This window comes from Penicillium arizonense (genome assembly GCF_001773325.1).
Source record: "Penicillium arizonense strain CBS 141311 chromosome Unknown PENARI_contig004, whole genome shotgun sequence".
Taxonomy (NCBI): domain Eukaryota; kingdom Fungi; phylum Ascomycota; class Eurotiomycetes; order Eurotiales; family Aspergillaceae; genus Penicillium; species Penicillium arizonense.
Genome location: NW_019173281.1, coordinates 1,609,425 through 1,630,390, shown reverse-complemented (window position 1 = coordinate 1,630,390; position 20,966 = coordinate 1,609,425). Strand labels below are relative to the sequence as shown.

The 20,966-nt window shown below is 48.3% G+C and overlaps 6 protein-coding genes across 6 annotated transcripts; 1 reads left to right on the top strand and 5 right to left on the bottom strand.

Moving 5' to 3' along the window:
• Positions 1 to 857: 857 nt before the first annotated feature.
• PENARI_c004G10971 (uncharacterized protein) lies at positions 858 to 1,180 on the bottom strand (the record flags this gene model as incomplete). The annotated part of the gene is made up of 2 exons (XM_022629424.1): positions 858 to 920; positions 977 to 1,180. 2 exons carry the CDS (start codon positions 1,178 to 1,180, stop codon positions 858 to 860), a joined length of 267 nt encoding a protein of 88 aa, XP_022490855.1.
• Positions 1,181 to 4,991: 3,811 nt separating this feature from the next.
• On the bottom strand, positions 4,992 to 8,768 carry PENARI_c004G03788 (uncharacterized protein; the record flags this gene model as incomplete). Its single annotated transcript, XM_022629053.1, has 2 exons — positions 4,992 to 5,954; positions 6,186 to 8,768. The coding sequence occupies 2 exons, from the start codon at positions 8,766 to 8,768 to the stop codon at positions 4,992 to 4,994; spliced, it is 3,546 nt and encodes a 1,181-aa protein (XP_022491042.1).
• Positions 8,769 to 9,067: 299 nt separating this feature from the next.
• PENARI_c004G00238 (uncharacterized protein) lies at positions 9,068 to 10,045 on the bottom strand (the record flags this gene model as incomplete). Its single annotated transcript, XM_022628874.1, has 1 exon — positions 9,068 to 10,045. The coding sequence occupies one exon, from the start codon at positions 10,043 to 10,045 to the stop codon at positions 9,068 to 9,070; it is 978 nt and encodes a 325-aa protein (XP_022490859.1).
• A 4,334-nt stretch (positions 10,046 to 14,379) lies between these two features.
• PENARI_c004G10379 (uncharacterized protein) lies at positions 14,380 to 14,675 on the top strand (the record flags this gene model as incomplete). Its single annotated transcript, XM_022629394.1, has 2 exons — positions 14,380 to 14,389; positions 14,455 to 14,675. The coding sequence occupies 2 exons, from the start codon at positions 14,380 to 14,382 to the stop codon at positions 14,673 to 14,675; spliced, it is 231 nt and encodes a 76-aa protein (XP_022490839.1).
• Positions 14,676 to 15,485: 810 nt separating this feature from the next.
• PENARI_c004G08810 (uncharacterized protein) lies at positions 15,486 to 15,962 on the bottom strand (the record flags this gene model as incomplete). The annotated part of the gene is made up of 3 exons (XM_022629305.1): positions 15,486 to 15,569; positions 15,718 to 15,780; positions 15,828 to 15,962. 3 exons carry the CDS (start codon positions 15,960 to 15,962, stop codon positions 15,486 to 15,488), a joined length of 282 nt encoding a protein of 93 aa, XP_022490876.1.
• Positions 15,963 to 17,247: 1,285 nt separating this feature from the next.
• PENARI_c004G05187 (uncharacterized protein) lies at positions 17,248 to 17,836 on the bottom strand (the record flags this gene model as incomplete). Its single annotated transcript, XM_022629129.1, has 2 exons — positions 17,248 to 17,375; positions 17,716 to 17,836. The coding sequence occupies 2 exons, from the start codon at positions 17,834 to 17,836 to the stop codon at positions 17,248 to 17,250; spliced, it is 249 nt and encodes an 82-aa protein (XP_022491226.1).
• Between the last annotated feature and the right edge of the window lie 3,130 nt (positions 17,837 to 20,966).

Here is a 20,966-nt window from a genome sequence, read left to right as displayed (position 1 = left end):
TAATCCTAGCTGCATGTTAGAAAGCCACAGAGATATCATCACTGTTAATAATGTTCGAAAACACCCACACTATCCAGTGGCAATCTCAATGCTTCCCGCACCCCTCCCTCCCTATTCTCCTCCTTAGAAATTGAAACCTTCGCTTGCTGGTATATACCAGCATGATTGCTTCCCTCTTCAGGTCTACCGACCTCCTCTGGTTGAATCGGATACACCAGAGTGTCATCTCATGGAAAACAAAATGTTAAGACAAGTTATCCTGAGACAAAGACTATCGAATGCCTGCAAAAACTGTCAGCAGAGCCGGACAAAAGTATGTCCAACCGTCCATCCATAGGGATATCAAGAATCAAGCTTACTCTTGGTGTCCGCAACAATAGTGCAGTGGCGAGAACTCGTGTTCAGCATGCGAAAACCGCAACATTGTCTGTTTGTACGACAAATGCTCCGACAAACGACGCAAAATCCACATAAGAAAGACTGAACAATCTCTCAGCTACTACAGTAGTTCCGATAAACGATGTCACCACCTACACTCTTCCATTGTTTCTCGAACCCTGATGCCAAGAAACACTAAACTATTTTTGTAAGAAGCCATGTCAGCCTCATAGGTTTTGGTGATGTACCGTTAATTACCAGAATATTATAATAGCGGGGAATGTGCTTATTACCTGTCGGCTCGCGAACCAAATTCAGAATGAGATATTCAATCTCCAGATTTGAATATACTGTACCCGTCTCACATCTATGTAACAATTGCCTGATTCATTCCTCGGTGTCACTTTCCTTCATGCCTCGCCTCTGGGGAAGTATCGCATAGCATGCGTAATCTTGCCCTTCACCGTATACCAAATCGATCAATTATAGCCGTCCACATTTTCAGATACCACTTCAATAACATCACCATCATCTATACCTATCTGTAAATAGTATGAGCAACTAGTCAACGAAAGAAGGGGGAAAAGCATTCCGTTACCTCGCTTGGAGTCTGATGACTTTTTATTCTGTCACCTTCGTAGAAGAAGCGATGCGTGGCCAAGTCCTTTCCCTGTCGCTCGGCGTATTCTTTCATAAGTCTCCCAAGCGGAGTAAAGTGCCCAAGTTTCATAAAAGCTTCTCCACCCTCTTGGTCTACAACCTTGAGGTTGAGATGCTCCACGATATTCTTCTCCTCGAGCATTTTCGAGATGCGCGGAAAGCAGACTAGCAGGAACGCAGATTCGTAAGTAGGACATTTTACAAAAATTTGAGACAACGCACCTCTTTTACGTTCACCACGAATTAAGGCAGAAAATGACTTCGAGAAGCTGTGTTGTTGACGTAATTGATGGAGCGCGTAGGGGTCGTAGGGGTAAGAATAGGATTGGAAAGTGAGGACATTTCACTCTTTTATCTGCGGGTGGGGCCGGACAGTGTGGTCATATGAGTACTTGAAACAATCCCCGTACACGAAAATGACATGTACAGTAACAGCCCGTCAGCTTCACCGCATCTTGCGGAGTAAAATAGGCCCTCGTAAAATTGTATCTTTCCGATCATTGAGTAAGTCATATCATTTTCGTGTACTGTACAGGGGCTTCGTGAATGAACTTTTCGAAGCAATCCAGATTTCCGGAGATGCTGATATTCAACAAATTATCATTGCTATACGGTCAGGATCCTCGACCACTGATGTTCATCGTGTAGTAACTCACCTTCTTGTGGTGAACAATTTCTTTAGGCCACTATCTGTGATTCCGAGCAACACAGCGATGCTGTCACAGGTTAAGGCAAAGAGTTGTCGTGTGGGCAATCGCGATCAACCTCGCATAATTTACCGTGATGATCATTATGCCGAAAATACCTAAATACTTCAGTTGCCGGTTTATTTGCTCTCTGTTCGAAGGCTACAGAAACACAGTCATTCCCAATAGACAGGCAACTACAGATGAGACCCGGCAACATGAGCAGCCGAGAAGAGAATGAGAGAATAATAGCAGTCAAAGCCGTAAGATTACACATCAAATGCAGCTTTAAGGGTGACTTTAATTCCACTTTGAGCGAAAATTACGCTACAACAACTCACAAAAGTGCTAAGAAAAGTGGATAAAGGGGCAAGAAGTAGCGCGTACTGACAAGGTCAGGGGAATACTGTATTTTACGATGGTTGACCGCAGGTACCTGCGATAACCCACATGTATCGAAATCAAGTACGTACCTTTTTGCAAGGGATTTACGTAGAACGTCACCTATACGTATCGATTACTTGGCGCTATATCTTGACCTGCGGCGAAATTAAATGGCAACTGTGCCTCTATTGAAGCCGCCTTGCGGACCTATAGGTGGCGGCTTTGGCATCTCTGTCCAACCGGGACTATAAGCTAGGGTGCGATTCCAATCCACTAGCTTGTTAGCTTGGCCACGGCAAGCGCCTCGTCGTGTAAGCTAAAGGCTGCTCTACCCGAAAGACCTTGTTGGCCCGCATGGCCAGCAAGTGCGGCGAGAGATATGGCGGTGATGACGTGGCTATACGCAGATCAGTGTAGTGGGGATAGCTTAGCGAGTGATCTACAAGCTATTTGCTGGGCATTGTTCGTAAAAGGTAGCTTGGATGGAAGCGAGGAGACTGAGTGTGTGCTGAATACGCTTGCTTCACAAATTTGGGAACACTTTGCGGCAGCCTTCGCGACACAGCCAGATATCTCAAGGCTCCAAAAGGTGGGTCCATTCACCAATTGGTGGTCGCGCTCTTTTTTGACGGAGATCGGCGGCGTAAGAAGAATTCTTATGCCGTGAGTACGGGCTACAGTAGAGGATCAATATTTAGGGTCTATCCAAAAGGCTGTTGGCCCAACCCTGGGTTAGCGCTCTACAATGTAAGCGCACAGGCAGGTGTGAGAAGGAAGGACAAAATGTGCAAGCGGGAAGGACGCGGGCGATCATGTCAGAACGTCGAACTTCCATGCAATTCTAAGTGACTTCATGGGCGATACGATATTATGACGATAGCTCACGGCCAATAGTACAGCAATTATTACGGTGCTGCCAATCGACTGGTGAAATAAAGTGGGTTTAGCACGTTCCGGATCTGGTTTTCCGGGAATGTGTTTACATAACTTCGATGGTTTGTGATCGGCAGCAGCATAAGTCGCTTTTCGTTAGATAGATCTGCACATTTACGTCTGCCTGAGAATCTGTGCATATAACAACAGAGTCTGGGCGGCCTGTGATGCTATCACTGGAGGCATACGTTTTTCAAATTCCTGTTTCTACTCTCCAATTTTGGTATTTATGTAATCGAGTGAAGATCAACACGCCCATTCCCCACTATCCTACTTACCTTCATACGTGGTGCGTTCTACGGTGTGGAGAATCACGCGGTTCGCACGCGCTAGCGCTTTGGTGATAGGCCAGAAAGAGTGGGAAAGAGTGTATTGGGCAGGCCGATTCCGAGAACGACCGTACCCTTTACGCTCCAGGGTGACAAGGGCATCCGGGCGCCGCAGCTCCGGTGCTGGACTTTAGGTTGGAACCATGGATCAATGGTTCCCTACACGCCGCCGAGCTGATTGGGATCCTTACTCCATCAACATCATCAATGAGATCGCTCTCCGGCACTGGAGAACATCCCACAAGGGGGTGAAATCGGCCGCTGCTCTCGGCGACAGCCTGTCAGCACTGCAAACCATCCATAATCCAGGAACTAGACAGATCATCCATGCCATTCTACAAGCGGCCATGAACACCAAGACCCCATGACACCACGATTTCGCTTACAATGGATACCCGGGACCTTGCGAAGCGCCCGGAAACAAGGCAGCAGATCGGTTGGCCAGAGAGGCAGCTGTGCCTGGAAAATGACATCGCCTCTTTGACAGTGGACCAACTTCAAACACCTGTGCAAAACGTCAAGGCCGGCCAATCGTTCTCGCAGAAACTGAGGATGAGGTCTGAGATCCGAGGTTTAATTGTTCGACATGGAATGCCCGCTTTTTGGATCACAACCAATCTTTCTGACTTAGTTATCCCCTCGTTCTAACTCTGGCTGGTGTGGAATTCCCGATAGGTAATCTCGGCGCAACAAATGCCGCGATCTGTGACCACAACAGCCGCTGCTGTATCATCCACATCGGGATACCAAGTGTTCAAGTACCCAAAACTGAAGCCCCCCGGTTCTAGTTTGGGATTGTATACCATCAGCGGTCCAGAACTTGATCGCTGTCAGACATGGGCGGTCGCGCCACATTTTTGAGAGCCTTCCATTAACGTAGATTAACCTCTGCAGTCGTAATTATTTTACATATGTATTTCAGCGACAAGGGGAATTCCAAAAAGCTAATTACTACTCAAAGATGCAATCGATTTTAAGAATCTCCCGGGTCCTAAGAGGGAAGCAGGCATGAAGAGTGCTAAGCCGATAAGCCCGCGACGCCCGCCCCGTCGCTCCGTCAGAATTCGAAATCTACGCCAGATACGAGACTGTGATTCAATACTATTGGGAGTTCCAATCTGAAGCAAGAACATCACGTACTGTAGCAAATCAAGCGACGCAAAAAAAATTTGGGCGGTGTCAAGGAGGTCCAGGGTGGATCAGAAACATTTTCACCTTATAAAGTACTACTGTACATGTAGCTAGTTGATGATTGGCGTGTCATATTCGAAATAGCAGATATAACGGCCTTTGAAGATACGTATTCGTTACTGTAACCCACCGCTAGTTTTCAAATACAGTGCTTCCGGAAATCGGTGTCACCACCTACACTCTTTCATTGATTCTCAACCCCTAATGCCAAGCTCCACTAGCCTACATTGAGAATAGTCCACGGAACATCGATGTTTCTGTATTAAGCTTCATACGGTATCTTACTATGCCTAGCGTATAATGTTATGTCTCGTAACTGTATGGCAATGCTTATATTTGGGAACCTAGTGGAATCTCATGGTACATTCCACCAGCATAATAGAGCCCTATAAATCCACTTTTACTCCCAGGCCCTTCTTTTGTAAAGAGATTAGACACGAAATTCTATGAAGGAAACTCGCCCTGATGCGTGTCCTAGGGCAAGAATATTACCATTAGTGGCGGAACACCTAGCCCGAGACTCTGCAGGAAGCCATAGAACCTTTTCGCGGTTTAATGTTATCCACTCCCCTTGCTCGATGAAGATTTCCAGAACACGAGGTGGACCAGAAGTATGATTGTCACACCTAGACTGAACGTCGAGGGAGCCGAAGTTTGTCTTTAAGTATGAACCATCCGATGAGAATGTAAGGGTAGTAATAAATCCTTCGAGACTCCAGGGAGCCTGGTGCAGCGCGCCCGTCACTGGGTCCCAGAGTCGCACGGTCATATCAAGGGAGCCAGACGCTAGTAGCCGGCCGTCGGGTGAGAAGGCCACCGACTCAACCGAACTCGAATGGCCCTCGAGAGCCTGGTGCAGCGCGCCCGTCGCCGGGTCCCAGAGCCGCACAGTGTTATCAAGGGAGCCAGACGCCAGTAGCCGGCCGTCGGGTGAGAAGGCCACCGACCGAACCCAACTCGAATGGCCCTCGAGAACCTGGTGCAACGCGCCCGTCACTGGGTCCCAGAGTCGCACCGTGGTATCAAGGGAGCCAGACGCCAGTAGCCGGCCGTCGGGCGAGAAGGCCACCGACTCAACCCAACCTGCATGGCCCTCGAGAACCTGGTGCAGCGCGCCCGTCGCCGGATCCCAGAGCCGCACGGTCTTATCAAGGGAGCCAGACGCCAGTAGCCGGCCGTCGGGCGAGAAGGCCACCGACCGAACCGAACTCGAATGGCCCTCGAGAACCTGGTGCAGCACGCCCGTCGCCGGGTCCCAGAGCCGCACGGTGTTATCTTCGGAGGCAGACGCCAGTAGCCGGCCGTCGGGTGAGAAGGCCACCGACCCAACCCAATCTGAATGGCCTTCGAGACTCTGTAATTCTGCGCTCCATCTTTCATCAACTTGTGGTAACTGGCTTATCCAATTAGGAAGGTCATCTTTGAACTCCCTACGAATTATTGCCATTCTAGGTGCAAATACTAGCCCAGAGCTATACAGTTGGAGGGGCGCATCATCAGCTATCTGCCGAAATTTCAGAATAAAGCGCTTTGCATCGTAGAGAAAATCATATATTACGGATCGGTCGTCGTGCTATATCGATTAGTGCTAATCATACGTGACTGGACTATCCACGGAACTTACGGTTGTAGCTGCCTGGAGGAGATCAAGAATCGCCACCACTTCCGATATGAGACCTAATAGGCTCATTGCTTCCACCCAGTGTAGGAAATGCTTTTGGAGGAAAAAAAAGGCATCATGTATGAAAATTTCCAACTCTGTGCGTTGCACTAGGTGATGAGCCCAGTATCGACAGGCGTACTGCAATTCTGGGGGAAGGCAGTGGTCGATAATCTGGCGATCAACGTTTGCACGTTCGGTTCCGTCGCTTGGTAGCCCACATACGTTCCGCCTCAAATTTTCGCACACACGAAGACATTGTTTGGCTAATCTCCGATGTATTTCTTTTTCGTCCACCCACAGTGGAGTCTTTTTCCGCGTTTCCGGATCTAGGAGAAAGTCTCGAAATGAAAGATGGAAAAGCCGCACTGGCAAGATATCATCGCTTGGAACACTCAGGACCGAGTGGAGTGGCTTCAACCGAAGACGAACAAGTTCTTGGGAACAACCCAGAAGTCTCGAGAGTGAGATAACTGAGAGTGGGTTCTCTAAGATCACGATTGTACCAACCACGTGATGAAATTCTTGGACTAGTTGCAATTTCTGTTCTTCGCTTTGTGTATTGAGAAGTCGATCAAGAACAGGAAGGTATGTTCCATCTAGCTTAGATCCATTATTTCGATATGTGAGAATCTTAGCGAGACTGTCGACTGGGTCCCAATAAGGGTCCTCAAGTATACGGCATATAGTGGCGGCGAAGATAAACAACGGAATAGACAATGCCACTAGCTTCTGAAGATTCGTGCTTCCAGGCCAGTCGATAGGCAAGGGAGACTCTCGATCTGTCCTGACTTCTGACAGTCGATGATTCAAGAAAAGAGATATATCATGCTCTATCGCTTCCTTACGGATCTCATGGAGAATAAGGTCTTTGTAGTCGTGATCTGCAATATTTTTGAATCCTAGACGGATTGGTGTTTCGGGCCTGCTAGTCAAAAAGAGTCGCAGACGTACAGCCTTTGATTTCTGGAGCTGTGGTAGAAGTTGGAGTATGAGCCGTATGTCCTTGTCTTCGTCACATTCATCCAATGCGTCAATCATTACTACCACGGTCCAGATTGGGGCATTGGATTCTTTTAGGTGTAGGAGTGGTTGAAGGATCAGTTTATCAAACTGCTCCTTTATGCCCTTCATCGCGATGCCTGGATCGTCGTGGACTGCTTTCTGGACACCACTGATCAGCTGGGGAATGCAAAGCGCTAATTGCCTTGCGATTGTCGGAAAGAGCTTCATGGCATTCCCTCGGTCCCCTTCGCCCTTCTTGAAGAAAAAGCTTGCTCCTAGTGACTTGTCTTGGCTAAAAGATTTTGCTGCCGTGCGAGAGATAGTCGATTTCCCTGTTCCAGCCATTCCATTCAACCAAAAGATACACTTTCCCTGCGGAGAAAAAGCCCATTCTCTAATCTGATCGAGAATATCGGTCCTCGTGCCAGGAAGACATTCATCTTCATGTCGAGCTCTGAAAGAGTCAAACTCAGCGCCCTGCGCAAATGGTAATCTATCAAGAAAGAAGTTCCGGTCGATGCGGTCTGCTGTCTCAGCCACATGGTCAATGCGTGGCCCTAGAATATCCGAAATTCGCTCTTCTCTCTCCACCTGTTGAGGGATAATTCGACATAGGAGATCCTTAGCATATGCTGCCGCGACCATTGCTGCATACCCTTGCCATTCTTTGCTCTTGTGGGAATCGGAGTAGTCGCAGATCCCACGGATCACAAGACATGGAAAATGATTCATTAACCCGGCCGCTTCCATTTCAAAGCATAAAACACCCTTTTCTGCGACTACTCTGTTGCGGATCAGAGCATCCTTCATTAGCTGATTAGCTGACGCGATCAAGCCGTAGTGTATGGCCGGGTTGTCTTCATCCTGAGAGCGTGGGTTTCGAAAGACTAATCTGGTTGGTTCGTCACCGCAATCTACAGCGCAAGTTGTTTCATTTCCTGGTGGGTGGATGACGTGACTTCGGTACAGCCGATCGCTCTCAATATCTGGCCGCATATATCTTTTCCGCAGCCTTGGTTTTCTCTCAAGGGCCTCATTGACTGCCTCTTCAAGTCGATGGCCATCTAATTCATATTGCGCTCGTAGTCCATTAACTGCAGCACGGAGGACGGTAGGTGGCTGATCAAGGAAGCCAGTGGGCTGGAAGCTTTGGCCTTGGATCGTTTTGCCGAAGTCGTACTGAATCACGCCACTTTGACCGTTGGAAGGAATGCTGACCACAATATCGCCAAGGCGAATATCGTTTTTTAGACTTGGGGCTCCCCCCCCGATACCGACCATTAAACCGATTCGAATGTTCGGGAAGCTATGCATCATGTCTTCTGCGACCCGTGCTGCTGAAGACGTGCCGTATTCTCCCATGGGTAGGACTGATATCACTATATTATGTTTACCGATTCTGCCCAAGGTGTAGTCGTTTTTGTTCTGAGGCGACAAATACTCCGGACCCTCGTGCTTTTCGTCGAGGAAGGCTTGAGCGGCGACATATTCAGTGTTGATGGCGCATATCCAGCCCACCGTGTAGTTCTTCGGATCAGACATTTCAGAGCCAAGGCGTGTATTGAAATTCGAAATGGGTAGAGTTAAACCGCGAAGGGCTTAAACCTTTGTGATCTTATGGCTTCTTCCTTGAACAGCAGCGGGGACAGACTCCTTCAGCCTCGTCTAGTCACGTGATATTCGTTTGCAGTTGAGAAATACGCACATAACCTCGCCAACAAGCTACGTAGATGTGATCTGAGTGACCACCCCGGGAACCCGGGAATATCTTCTGTTCTCCCGAAGAAATTGTTTTAAGCTGATTTACGGGATGTTAAAACTGCTATGATACAGTAACCGTGCTATATATCCTCAACGGTCAGACCTGCATTCCGGAAGTGTCCCTCTGCGCTTTCCGCCCTTGCACCAACCGTGTCAACACACCATTCGAGGAAGGCTTTGAATCCCTGGTCCGGATTATCTTTGTAAGACTGCCAATTCCGACGAATAAAGGCTTTCAGCTCAGCAAAGAACTCCTCGATCGGATTCAAATCTGGAGAATATGGAGGCAAATACACTAGCTTCACACCCGCGTCTGAACACATCTGCTCGATCCGTTCGGAGTGATGAAAAGATGCGTTATCCATTACTATCACGGATTTTGGTTCTGGCCACTTCCCGCAATGCTTGAGAAGCTGCTCAATAAAATCCTCGAAAACGGATGTATCAGTTGAGCCTCGGAAGACTCGACACAGAACAATACCATCTTGGGCATATGCAGGAAGAATTTGATATCGCTGATCACGATGGAACTTAGACACTTGGACCGGTGTCGTACCGAGAGGAGACCAGCCGGTGCGTCTGAACCCTATCCACTTATCGCACCCAGATTCATCCACGTAAACCAGATGGTATGAGCCAAACTCCGAGATTAGATGACTGTAGTCATCACGCAAATCCGCATTCCGTTCTTTGGCTTTTTGTCGAGCGTTCTTCTTTGACCACCCTTTACGATGCAGGGCGTCGCTGATCGTGGATTTAGGAATAGATACGTCAAATTCATCTAGGAAGAACAGTTCCATCTCAGAAAGGTATGAATCCGGTTTCTCAAGCAGATGGTCACACAAGGCCTCTAATATGACCGGGGTGCTGCTTCGCGGCCGTCCAGCTTTGATGGGAGGAGCTTTGATGGTACGGAAAAGCCGCAGATTGGACCGGATCCTGAGGATTGCGCGTTTGCTGCAGCCAGCAGCTTGAGCCATCTGGGAGGTAGTTAGCTCACCACTGCTGATCATGTCATGGATAAGCTCAAGAGTAGATTTAGCAAGGTTCGGTGCCATGGTTCACTGCGCCACTGTTATGGTCAGTTGTCGAGAAACACATGTGTGGTGGGAACGCTAGTCGTGGGGCATCGAGGTAGCTGCTGTCTTGGTATGACAGGTATTAAACAAAGATCCACCTCATACAATAATCCGGTACTCTACTATACAAGGCCTAGAACCCAAGAGTAATTTAGGACTACGCCAAAAGTAGATTAGCCCTTCTTGGCATCAGGGTTCGAGAAACACTGAAAGAGTGTAGGTGGTGACACCGATTTCCGGAAGTACTGTAACTAATCGACCGGTTTCGCAACGTACTGTATGCAGTAGAAGGGTACTCGATACAAAAAACGGTGGTTGAGTCAACTGCGATATAAAACTAGTGTGTTGTGTACCGAGCGGGAAGGATGGCGGACCCACATACGGGTGCTCCCGAACCCCCTCGCACAACCACGCGAGGTACGACAGCGACCGACGCGTTGGAAAACCTTGATTCGATTAGCGTGCCTCGGACCAGAAGGCAGACTCGGCCTAGCGATAGCCACACCATCGCAGCCCGTCCCGAGACCACGAGCTCCGGAGAAAACAATAGACGCGTCACGACCCGGGAAATCTGCCGACTGATCGACGGCTTAAAAGAAACGATCGCCTACCAAACCGAGCTCATTTAATCCACCAAAAACGAATTGCTAGAAGTAAAGCACGACCAGAACGTCCTCCAAACATAGAACGAGAAACTCCATAAGGAAGTCCGAGCCCTACGGGCGCAAATTAAGGCGCTACCAACCACACCCGGGACAAAATCGTGGGCCGCAGTGGTAGTAGGCCACCCGCCTCTTCAACCAAACCACCAACGCATAGACAATGATCGGAACTACGTCCGAATTAGCACTCAGCGGTCCTTTATAGACCCGAGAGACAACGACACAACAGAACAAAACATATTTCGGCGATATCTCCCAACAGAGGCCGCAAACACCTATATCCAAACGGCACTGTCGAATACGCCGTCCACACAGGACGCCTAAGTAGCCGGGGTTAGAACCACCAAAACAGGATATATCATCCGGTTTAAGGACACAGCGTCGGCAGAAGCGGCCCGCAACAATATGGAATGGCTGCACGAGCTAGGAAACAACACGAAACTAGTCAAGGCGCGGTTCGGCGTCGTGGTACACCGGACCCCGACAGAGGACTTTGACCTAGAAAACGCGAACGCATAGGCGATCGAGAAAATCATGAAAGAGAATAATCTAAACAAGCTAGGACTCCGAATCGAGGAGGTAGCTTGGCTTAAGAAGAAAGACAAGGTGCTAGGGAAGTTTGCCTCCCTCGGCATCTAGTTCGACGCCACAGAAGGGGCCAATCTTATACTAAACAATAGCTTTATCGTTAGCTAGAGATTCATCGGCAGTGTAGAACGCTACGAACTTAAAAGAAAGAGATGCTTCCGGTGCCAACGCTTCGGGCATCTCGCATGGTTATATAAGGAAACGCCTCGATATAGACATTACGCTGGCTAACACGAGCGGGAACGATGTCCCCTGGGCGTGAGAGCCCGTTGCCTCGACTATAGTGGTGAACACCTAACCGGGGACCGCCAGTGCCTAACGCCAGTAACCTCTAACACCTAATATTAGAGACAAACCTACGCATACTATAGTTAAACATCATGAAATCGGGGCCTAGGATAGAAGCGCTTATCAACGACCACTAGAGCCAGGATCTCGACGTACTCCTAATCCAGGAACCATCCATCACCACTTATCAAATATATGTTAATCATAGCGCCTAGCGGCTGTACCGGCCGTCTACCGAGACTAAGGCAAATCGGTTCCGCAGTCTAATCTATGTCAATCGGAAAGTCTTAACCTCTTCCTATCGATAGATCGCCTACAACTACCTAGACGTTATAGCAATCAAGATCTAGATAGCCGACTCCTAACTCCTACTCTTTTTAGTTTACCTTTTATGCGTTCCGCTATTCACGCCGAGCGAGGCGTCGGCGGAACTAGCACTCACAGCAATCCAGAACACAATTATATCTAACACTTAGGAAAATCAAAGGACAACAAGCGTCATTTTGTTAGGTGATTTCAACCGCCATCACCCAATATAGGGCGGCAACCATATCTAACCGCGATTTATCAAAGACGCAAGCGAATTGATCAACTTCTTTCAAATGCATAGCCTACATAGCTGTCTACCACGGGGGACAGCGACATTTTAGCCTTTCAACGACCTAGGGAAAAGCACCACTATCGACTAGACGGTAACGAACCGCCCGGACCTACTCGTTAGGTGCCATCTCTACCACAAAAACTATAGATCGGACCACCGTGCAACGTACTCCGAATGGAATCTCGGAGCCTAGCGCCAACCCGTCACTACGGCGAAAAAAGCCTACGACCGTGCAGACTAGTGCAAGATCGCCGAAGACGTACGCCGACAACTAGGCCCATAGAAGGAGGTGAAAACGAGGCCGGCGCTAGACGAGATAGTCGAAAAGCTCACAGAGGCGACTACCATAGCGGTGGATAGATACACTCCCGACTTACGACCAACACCATACTCTAAACGCTAGTTCACCCTAACCCTCAAAATATAGCAGACCGAGGTCAACCAGCTACGCCGGACGTGGCAAGAGAGCTGTGCGGAACTCGGGCGACACGACGCCCGCTCCATAGCCTTTTTTTAAGAGATACAATAGAAACGACGAATCTAGACTCGGACTATCGAGAAGGTCAAAGCATCACACTAGAAACAATTCCTAGATAAAGCCAGGGAAGGGAAGCTCTAGAAAGCAGCTACCTACATAAAACCACGAGAAGCCTAGGGGCGCGTACCGGTCTTGCACGTCGGCACCGACGAGCTTATAGAGAATAAGGACAAAGCGCAGGCCTTCCTAGACGCTTTCTTCCCGCAGATAGACGAACCTCACGAGGACCTATCCTCCCAGGCACCCCTAGCACTCCCTTAGCAACCTATCACTAAGCTTAAGATTCAACGATCTCTCAAAGCCGCAAAAGGATCTACCGCACCTAGTGAAGACGGCCTGCCGATACTAGTGTAGAAATAGCTATAGATACACCTCAAGGTCTATATCACGGGCATTTTCACCGCGTTAGTTAACCTAGGATACCACCCAAAGCGATGGCGGAGCGCGAAGATTGTGGTGCTATAGAAACCCAAGAAACTAGATTACTCGGTCCCTAGGGCCTATCGCCCAATCTCACTACTTAACATATTAGGCAAACTCCTCGAAGCGGTAATAGCGCGACGACTATCGTATCTCGCCGAAAAACACGGTCTGCTACCAGACACCTAGTTTAGAGGACGACCAGGCAGAACCACCGAATAGGCCCTTTTAATCCTCTCTAACGCGATTGACCGGGCGTGGAACTAACACAAAGTGGTGACCCTAGTGGCGTTCGACTTAAAAGGTGCCTTTAATAGAGTTAACAAAGTGAGCCTAGACGCCAGTCTACGGGCAAGAAGAATACCAACCATAGCGAGAAAATAGATCGCGAGTTTCATGAGCGATCGCCACGCTAGCATAGGATTTAATAACTTCCGCACCGAGCCCACACTACTAGCGAACGCGGGACTAGCATAGGGCTCACCTCTCTCCCCTATCTTGTTCGCATTCTTTAACTCCGACCTAGTCGACCAACCTATCAACTCCCACGAAGGCGCATCGGCCTTTATCGATGACTACTTCCGCTAGCGAGTAGGACGCTCAGCCGAAGAGAACCTAGCTAAAATACAATCGTAAGACATTCCCCGCATTGAGGCATAGGCCCGTCGGACTAGGTCTTACTTTGCAGCCGAGAAAACCGAACTAATTTATATCACTAGGATAAGACGCGAATAGCTTTAGGGCCAAGTGGTTATAAACAGGAAGACAATTAAACTATCACCCACGGCCAAGCTGCTAGGGGTGGTGTTCGACTAGGAGCTTCGCTAGAAGGAACATATCTAGCAAGCGATCAAACGCGTAACCAAGGTCAGTATAGCTCTGGCCGGGCTACGGCACTTACGCCTAGAACAGATGCGACAGCTATTTCAAGCCTACGTAACGCCGGTCATAGACTACGCGTCGACAGTCTGGCACGACCCTTTGCGAGACAAGACCCACCTACGACACTTAAACACGGTCTAGAGAACCACATTGATCTATATCCTATCAGCTTTCAGGACAGTGGCCACCACGACTCTAGAGATAGAAGCACATATTTTGCCAACACGCCTCCGCCTCCGCCACCGAGCGTAGAACACTATTACAAACCTTCACACTCTACCGCGTGACCATCCTATTTAGGATACACTATAGCGAGCCCAGAAACGTAGGAACAATGTCGGGTCGTACGCTCGTTTCCCACTAGCGGAAGCCCTAAAGACCATGAATCTAGAAAGACTAGATAAACTAGAGACGATCGACCCACGACCGCTACTACCATGGCGAACTAAGTCCTTCACGGAGATCGAGATCGGGTTAGACCGAGAGACGGCAAGAGAACAGGCAGAGACCGTAGGGTCCACATCCGCCATCGTGGTCTACTCTGATGCCTCAGGACGTGAAGGCCACCTAGGCGCTACTGTCGTTACACTCGACAAGAACCTAGAGGTCATCGAATCCCAGCAGGTCTAGGTGGGACCGATAGACCGGTGGTCGGTTCACGTAGCAGAGCTGATAGGCATTTTCTACGCTGTCAGTACAGTGTTCAAGATCAGCCATCAGCGGCCAAGAATAGAATATAATAGAACAATAACGGTAACGATCCTCTGCGACAGTAAGTCAGCATTACAGGCGATTAAGAACCTAGGAAACAAGTTAGGACAACGTATCATCCACGCGATCCTCTAGGCGGCCGCAGAGGTCCAAGCAAAGGGAATCGCGCTTCGTCTCTAATAGATACCCGGACACTACGACGATCTAGGGAACGACGCAGCAGACCGGTTGGCTAAAGACGCGGCAAGCCCGGGCAAAACACACCCCTTCCGCCCTCTGCTAACAAGGAAGAGAGCGCTCATCCGGGATAATATCCGCGCTCAATAGGAGCGGGAATAGAAAGCATCAACCAAAGGCGGTCACCTACGAAAAATTGATAGCACCCTACCGGCGGCCTACACCAGGAAGCTGTATAGGAATTTGCCTAGGGGCCGGGCGTACCTACTAACATAGCTACGCATAGGCCATAATTGGCTATCCACCTATACCAAGACCTTCAGCTTCCGCGACAATGACTAGTGCGTGTGCGGCGCGCAAGAAACAGTCACCTATGTGCTAGTGGACTGCCCAAATCTGAAGGAAATTCGACGGACTTTAAGGAATGAAGCTAGGGACGCGTTTAACAGCGTATCGAGTCTGCTAGGAGGCTCAACTAAAGGTGAGAGAGGTAAGCCAGACATCGTGTCGCGGGCTAGGACGGTCAAAGCCGTACTAGATTTCGCTAAGGCGTCACAAAGATTCAAAAGCCGCGCGCCATGAGGGCAGCCTAATAACTTGAACGGCACCTAGGCCACGATAGGCCTTGACGAGGCTCTAAGTTCGTTTTCAGGAAGTGGGACATTACACATGTACATACAAGGATATCTATAGTTGCTGTATCCTGTATATCGCCAAAAGCGAGAGGTCAGGGTAAATGAAATCATCCATCCATCCATACTGTAACTAATCTCTCCCAACCTACCACACTCGCGTTCACCAGCATCTTCAATTCGCCCTCGTCCCCCGATTGCTCGAACAGTTTGCTCTGATTGATTAGCATTGACTCAAAGGGCTTGGCGGTCCAAGGCTTACGCGTAGTAGCTTCTCCGGTGAATTGCATCTCTTTAGCTCGTCAGGCAGACCCTCTACTTCGGCACTCCATAGGTATTGCGAAGGATTCTTCATGATCAGTCTCTCTACCACCTCGGCCAAAGCAAAGAGCTTCATTGTGGCTGCGTCTATCTCGGCTGCATCGATCTAGCAACTTTGCTCCACTCCCGCTGCCACATTGCTAATAGTCAGAATCTTATGCTTACGTGGTCCGCCAGTATGCTTAGATATCTACTCACCGATCCTGACACCACCGAACTCCGTGAGTAACAAGGTATCAGCACTTAGGGCGGCAAGTGCTCTCCCCTAGCCGCGCAGATATTGAATTCCTTCGAGGACCTATCGGGCATAAGCACCGTTTATTTTTGCATATCGACCCTTGAGAGTAGTACGTACCGGCCGAACAATTGCAGCAATCTCACCCTTAGTGATAGTGCACCTTGATGCGAGGATGTGACTCACCGAGAGCTCTACTAGCTCCCGGACCAGAAATATCTACTCCTCCCAACAATAGCACGCTACTAGGCTTAGAAAGCTGGGGTGAGAGAAACGGCTGATTGTTTCTAGCATTAGCTTGACGGATAAGAATTGCTGCCTTAGAAGATGAATATTGACGAGTGTCGCTTTGTTTTTCCTATGTCGGGCCAGAAAGATAGACTATCCTTGAAAGATCACCACGATCGCCTCGTACGTCAACCATAGGTTTTGGAAGACCGGCTCAATTGTATAAGCTGTAATTTGATCTTTCTGCAGCACTAGGCGCGGAAGGGATAGAGTAGACGGGGTTATCGCTAGATCGGGCTAGGGCGTAGAAGATAGCGCAGAAGGATGAGATGTTCTTTCTAAAGTCGCCTAATCGGGCGTCCCGTCACGTCACAGCTCTAGAGGTTGAAAGGGCTGGCGCTGGATTGAATCCATCTTGTAAGGAATGTGTCGAGAAGGCAGACTTGGTTCTAAAGTATCTAAGCAACGTCGTATTACTCAATGCTACATTGAGCAGCGGAAATATTATATCCAGAGACGTTAAGGTAATCACTATGTTTATAATGAGGTCGCAGAGATGGAAGGTTACTAGTGACTCCCTACAGAGCAAGCTTAACACTGACCTTACGAGCCGGGCATGGCTGTTTGTGTATACGGTTGTCCAATCTCCTTGGTGGTCAAGCGTTCAAAGTTACGGTTAGCCATAGATCACCGCGGTGGAACCGGCCCTAAAATGGCCCAACCATGTCTAATCATGCACTACCCTAAACTCCAACCGTTTTAATGTTATGCATCCTTAGTGGGAATTAAAAAAGACTACTTTTTATCTTAGGGATGGTGCTAAACGCGGTCTACGTTACCTCAGGATGAAACAAGCGTTAGATTGAACGGTTTCGTGTATTCATCACTCAGGTCTCGTCTATCTAAAGCCCATACCTAGGGTCGGAAGCGATCGGGAACCCATCTTGATCGAGGCGATCGACGAATACGAGATGGGCTTGAGAACTAAAGACGGTCTAAACAGCGGGTAGGTGGGGTTAACCGACGCTATAGAGGTGCTGTTAGAACACTCGTTTCTTCTACTAGTGTGTATGTGGCATTGAGAGGTGTTTCTGTTGTCGACTCGGCAGTAGTATTTTTAACGGCGGATAAGCGTAAGAGAGAACTAAACGATCCATGGCATCGACTGTATCTGTATTAGTGAATGAATCGGGTAACAGAGGGTGATAGGATACGTACTGTGGCGGGCAAGAGGTGTTATTTCCTAGTAATCGATAGGTGAGCCATCCCTCTATACACCCCAAATGGACCACCCGTTTATATATATCGCATTGTAACATAGCACATTCATCGTTATCTCCCTTAAGGCAAATTGAACACTTCTTACCATCTAGACAGCGCTCTTTACCGACGGCGTGAATATAAAGGTAGTGTAGTCCACCGTATTTATTGTGGATGGATAGAATGGCTAGATCATCCGATGAAACATTCCAGGGCACCCGATCCATTGTGAGCATGTCTAGTGTGACATCTCGACCAGGGGGCCGGGCCTCTAGCCATGTGGAGGCTGGAAGCCTTAAGAAAGCCTCGTCAACACCCTATAATGGAGCAAGCTCATCTGATTCCAAGACTGTGCCGGCTGATACCTGTTAGGGTACGTCGATTTCTACCCCGGTAATTTGCGGAAATCGATGGCGCGGGGAGACTTATGCATCGGCCTGATTACGAACGGCCGCATCGAACCATTGCTGTTTGATATCATCGTGCTGACGTACTCGATGCCACTTTTTGCAGAGGAAGAAGGATACAAGGTCGCTAAGCTAGGAGTCAAGTGTAGAAAGATTGAATAGGCTTCGTGCAAGGTTGTCTAACTTGTGCCGACCTTCTTTTAGGGTCTCTTTCTTCACAATCAACTAGTAAGGGTCTCCTTTCTTGGTAATGCTATAGCACATCTTATTTTCCCTAAGGGGCCCTATCTGATAGATAGTCAAGGGGTCCCAAAGCCACTGGGAGTCTGATATCTTGAGCGTAGTACGTGGGTGAGAGGCGAGGAATATATCAAGGCGGTGGTGGCGACTAAAAGACAAACTGCTAAAGAGTCATCTAAGCATTTATAGTAATCCTTCTCTGTTACTAGAATTTGTTACGCATAAGGTTGTGTAGTGACATAGGTGGCAATAATCAAAAGTCCTTGGCTCGTAGGGCAGATGTTTGAGCTCCCAGAAGTACTCAGTCTCCTAGGACCTAAATATGTGTTCCTAGAAACCGGATAGGTGCTCCTAGGAACGGCATGGGTATTCCTAGGAGCTTAGGGACTCCCAGGAACCTATACGTGAGTCCTAGGAACCAGAATTCCGTTCCTAGGCAGCTAGCAGCCTTTAGCCGTTAGTAAAAGCGCACACCTATTAGCTACATGAATGCTTACACAACATTGGTCTCTATCATCTAGGTCGGTAAAACGTCCTTAGGTAACCTCGGGTTCCTAGGAACAAGTACCGCTTTCCTAGGAGACATGAAAGGCGTTTAGCACGTGCAACGTAGAAGCTCCGATTGTAGAGATGAACACTGAAAGCCGTTAGAGCTCTTTAGTCTCACTAGACGCTTAGACCGTCCGGTCGAACGAGAGTTCCACTAAGCATTTTATTAATATAAAAGATGTGTCCTCGAAGATCTACGAGCCTCCTCACTTACTCTGTTTTTAAATCTTTCTTCTCTTTGGTGTGCGTTGTACCTACTTTATATCCTCTTGTCTGTCCACTAATATGGATTGGAGCTCTGACTATCTTTAGTCAAGCCTCGGCCAAATTATTGGCGATCCCACTCACCGTTTAGGGTGCCGATAGGTTGACGATAATAGAGTCTATTGCCAAAATCCCGTGTCTAAGGATTCACGGATAAATAGAGCGATATGCCTCAAGATGTTCTAAGATCTCCCTACCGGTCACCTACCTAAAACGAGACTCTTAGAGGCTACAAGGTACATGCTATGTCCAGAATGTAGGCGTCATTCCTCACGACCTAGAAAGTGCGCCTAAAGATGGATGGATCGGTTATATGCCCAAGCTAGTCAAATAGAGGAAACCACTCAAACCTAGAAGGATGGGCACTGGTCCGTTTCGCTAGCATAACACTAGCCAACTAGTCTCTCCTACGAAATCGGCAAAACGGGTACATTTCGACGCCTAGATCGTGACGATCGGTTCTTATGGACCGCAAGGAGGTGACGGCAACCTTTCGATGAGGAACACAAACACACTCTCGATGCAACCTAAGAGCCAGCTGGTCGCTCCGTGAGATCTTGGAGATCACACAAAAATTTCATTACAACCATCTTGCCTATAAATACATTATTTCCTAGCTAGCGGCCCTAGCCATAAACTAAATCAAAACATGAAATGATCCTCTTTGCTAACCCGTATCTAGCTTTTTTAGTCCCGGATCCCTGCTTCACACTAAGGGCGGCCCGGTTTGCTGGCTTATTGAGGAGCAGCCACTTCACCTTCTTATTACTAGCCCTTTACTATATTTGATTTAGTATTGATATAAGAAGAGAATGTTCATATTAGACTGCATACCGAGCTCATGGCTGTCTGGATACGTCTTCTATCTCTGGAACTCCTTAGATAGTAACTCTGGCGATGGAGCTGCCGATCGTCGAATGCGGTCCCATTCAAATGCAGCTTCAAGGGAATTAGAAGTAGATTCAGCACGGGGTAGCGAGTTGGCGATGCTAGACCGGGAAAGATCGTCTCCTAGAATATATTGAAGCTTCCGCGTCATTTTCTGGGCATGACAGAAAATCAGTTGAGTTTCTATAATCAGAACAAACTGAAATGTAAATGTGACTGTCTTAAGGGAAGAAGTGTTATAAACCGAATTAAGGAGATGACAGCATATATATATGCCAACGTAGAGACAAACCTATTTTAAGTACCATAGCAAACTGAATCTAATATATACATATAATGATGACCGTTCTACACGAATAAGCTATAAACAATCTTGGTCACTCCGCACATAGAGACCAATGTACATGATCAAGAGACGATGCCCGGTGAACCATCGTTAAGCTATGACTTAGCTGCACTGTTCCGCAGCCTTCTCGCTGCCACTTTCCGAGTCACCACCGGAATTCTCACCGCTATTGCCTAACTCCTATGATTCCAATTGCTTCAATAGCACATTAAGTATTACCTTTGTTGACTCCGGCTCTTGGCCGGATTGGTTAGCACCGCGCTCCTTCAGCTAATGATCCACCACGCCTCCTAGTTTCTGGCTGAGTTCAAAGAAGATATCCGCTAGTCTGGATATATGCTCTAACTCCTTAGTCGCCTACTTCTCGGTAGCCTTGGAAGCGCTTAGTTCCTGTTCAAGTTTAGACTAGGCTCGTTCTGCCCGGACTGCTCGAATGTCGAGCCTCGCGAGAATTCAGAGATATTCCTATCTTAGAATTAGACGCGGCTTTAGAAAGGGGTTGATTTGCCTACCGAGGAATCCATTCTGTCAAGTATAAGATAGGTACTGAGTAACTAGCGGATAGGCTTGACGTAAGCAGTAGGAAGCTTGTTCGAGCAACTAAGGATATTGTGCATGTATTTATAGCTCTACATTAGTAGTCAGCCTCTAGGTAGAGAATTG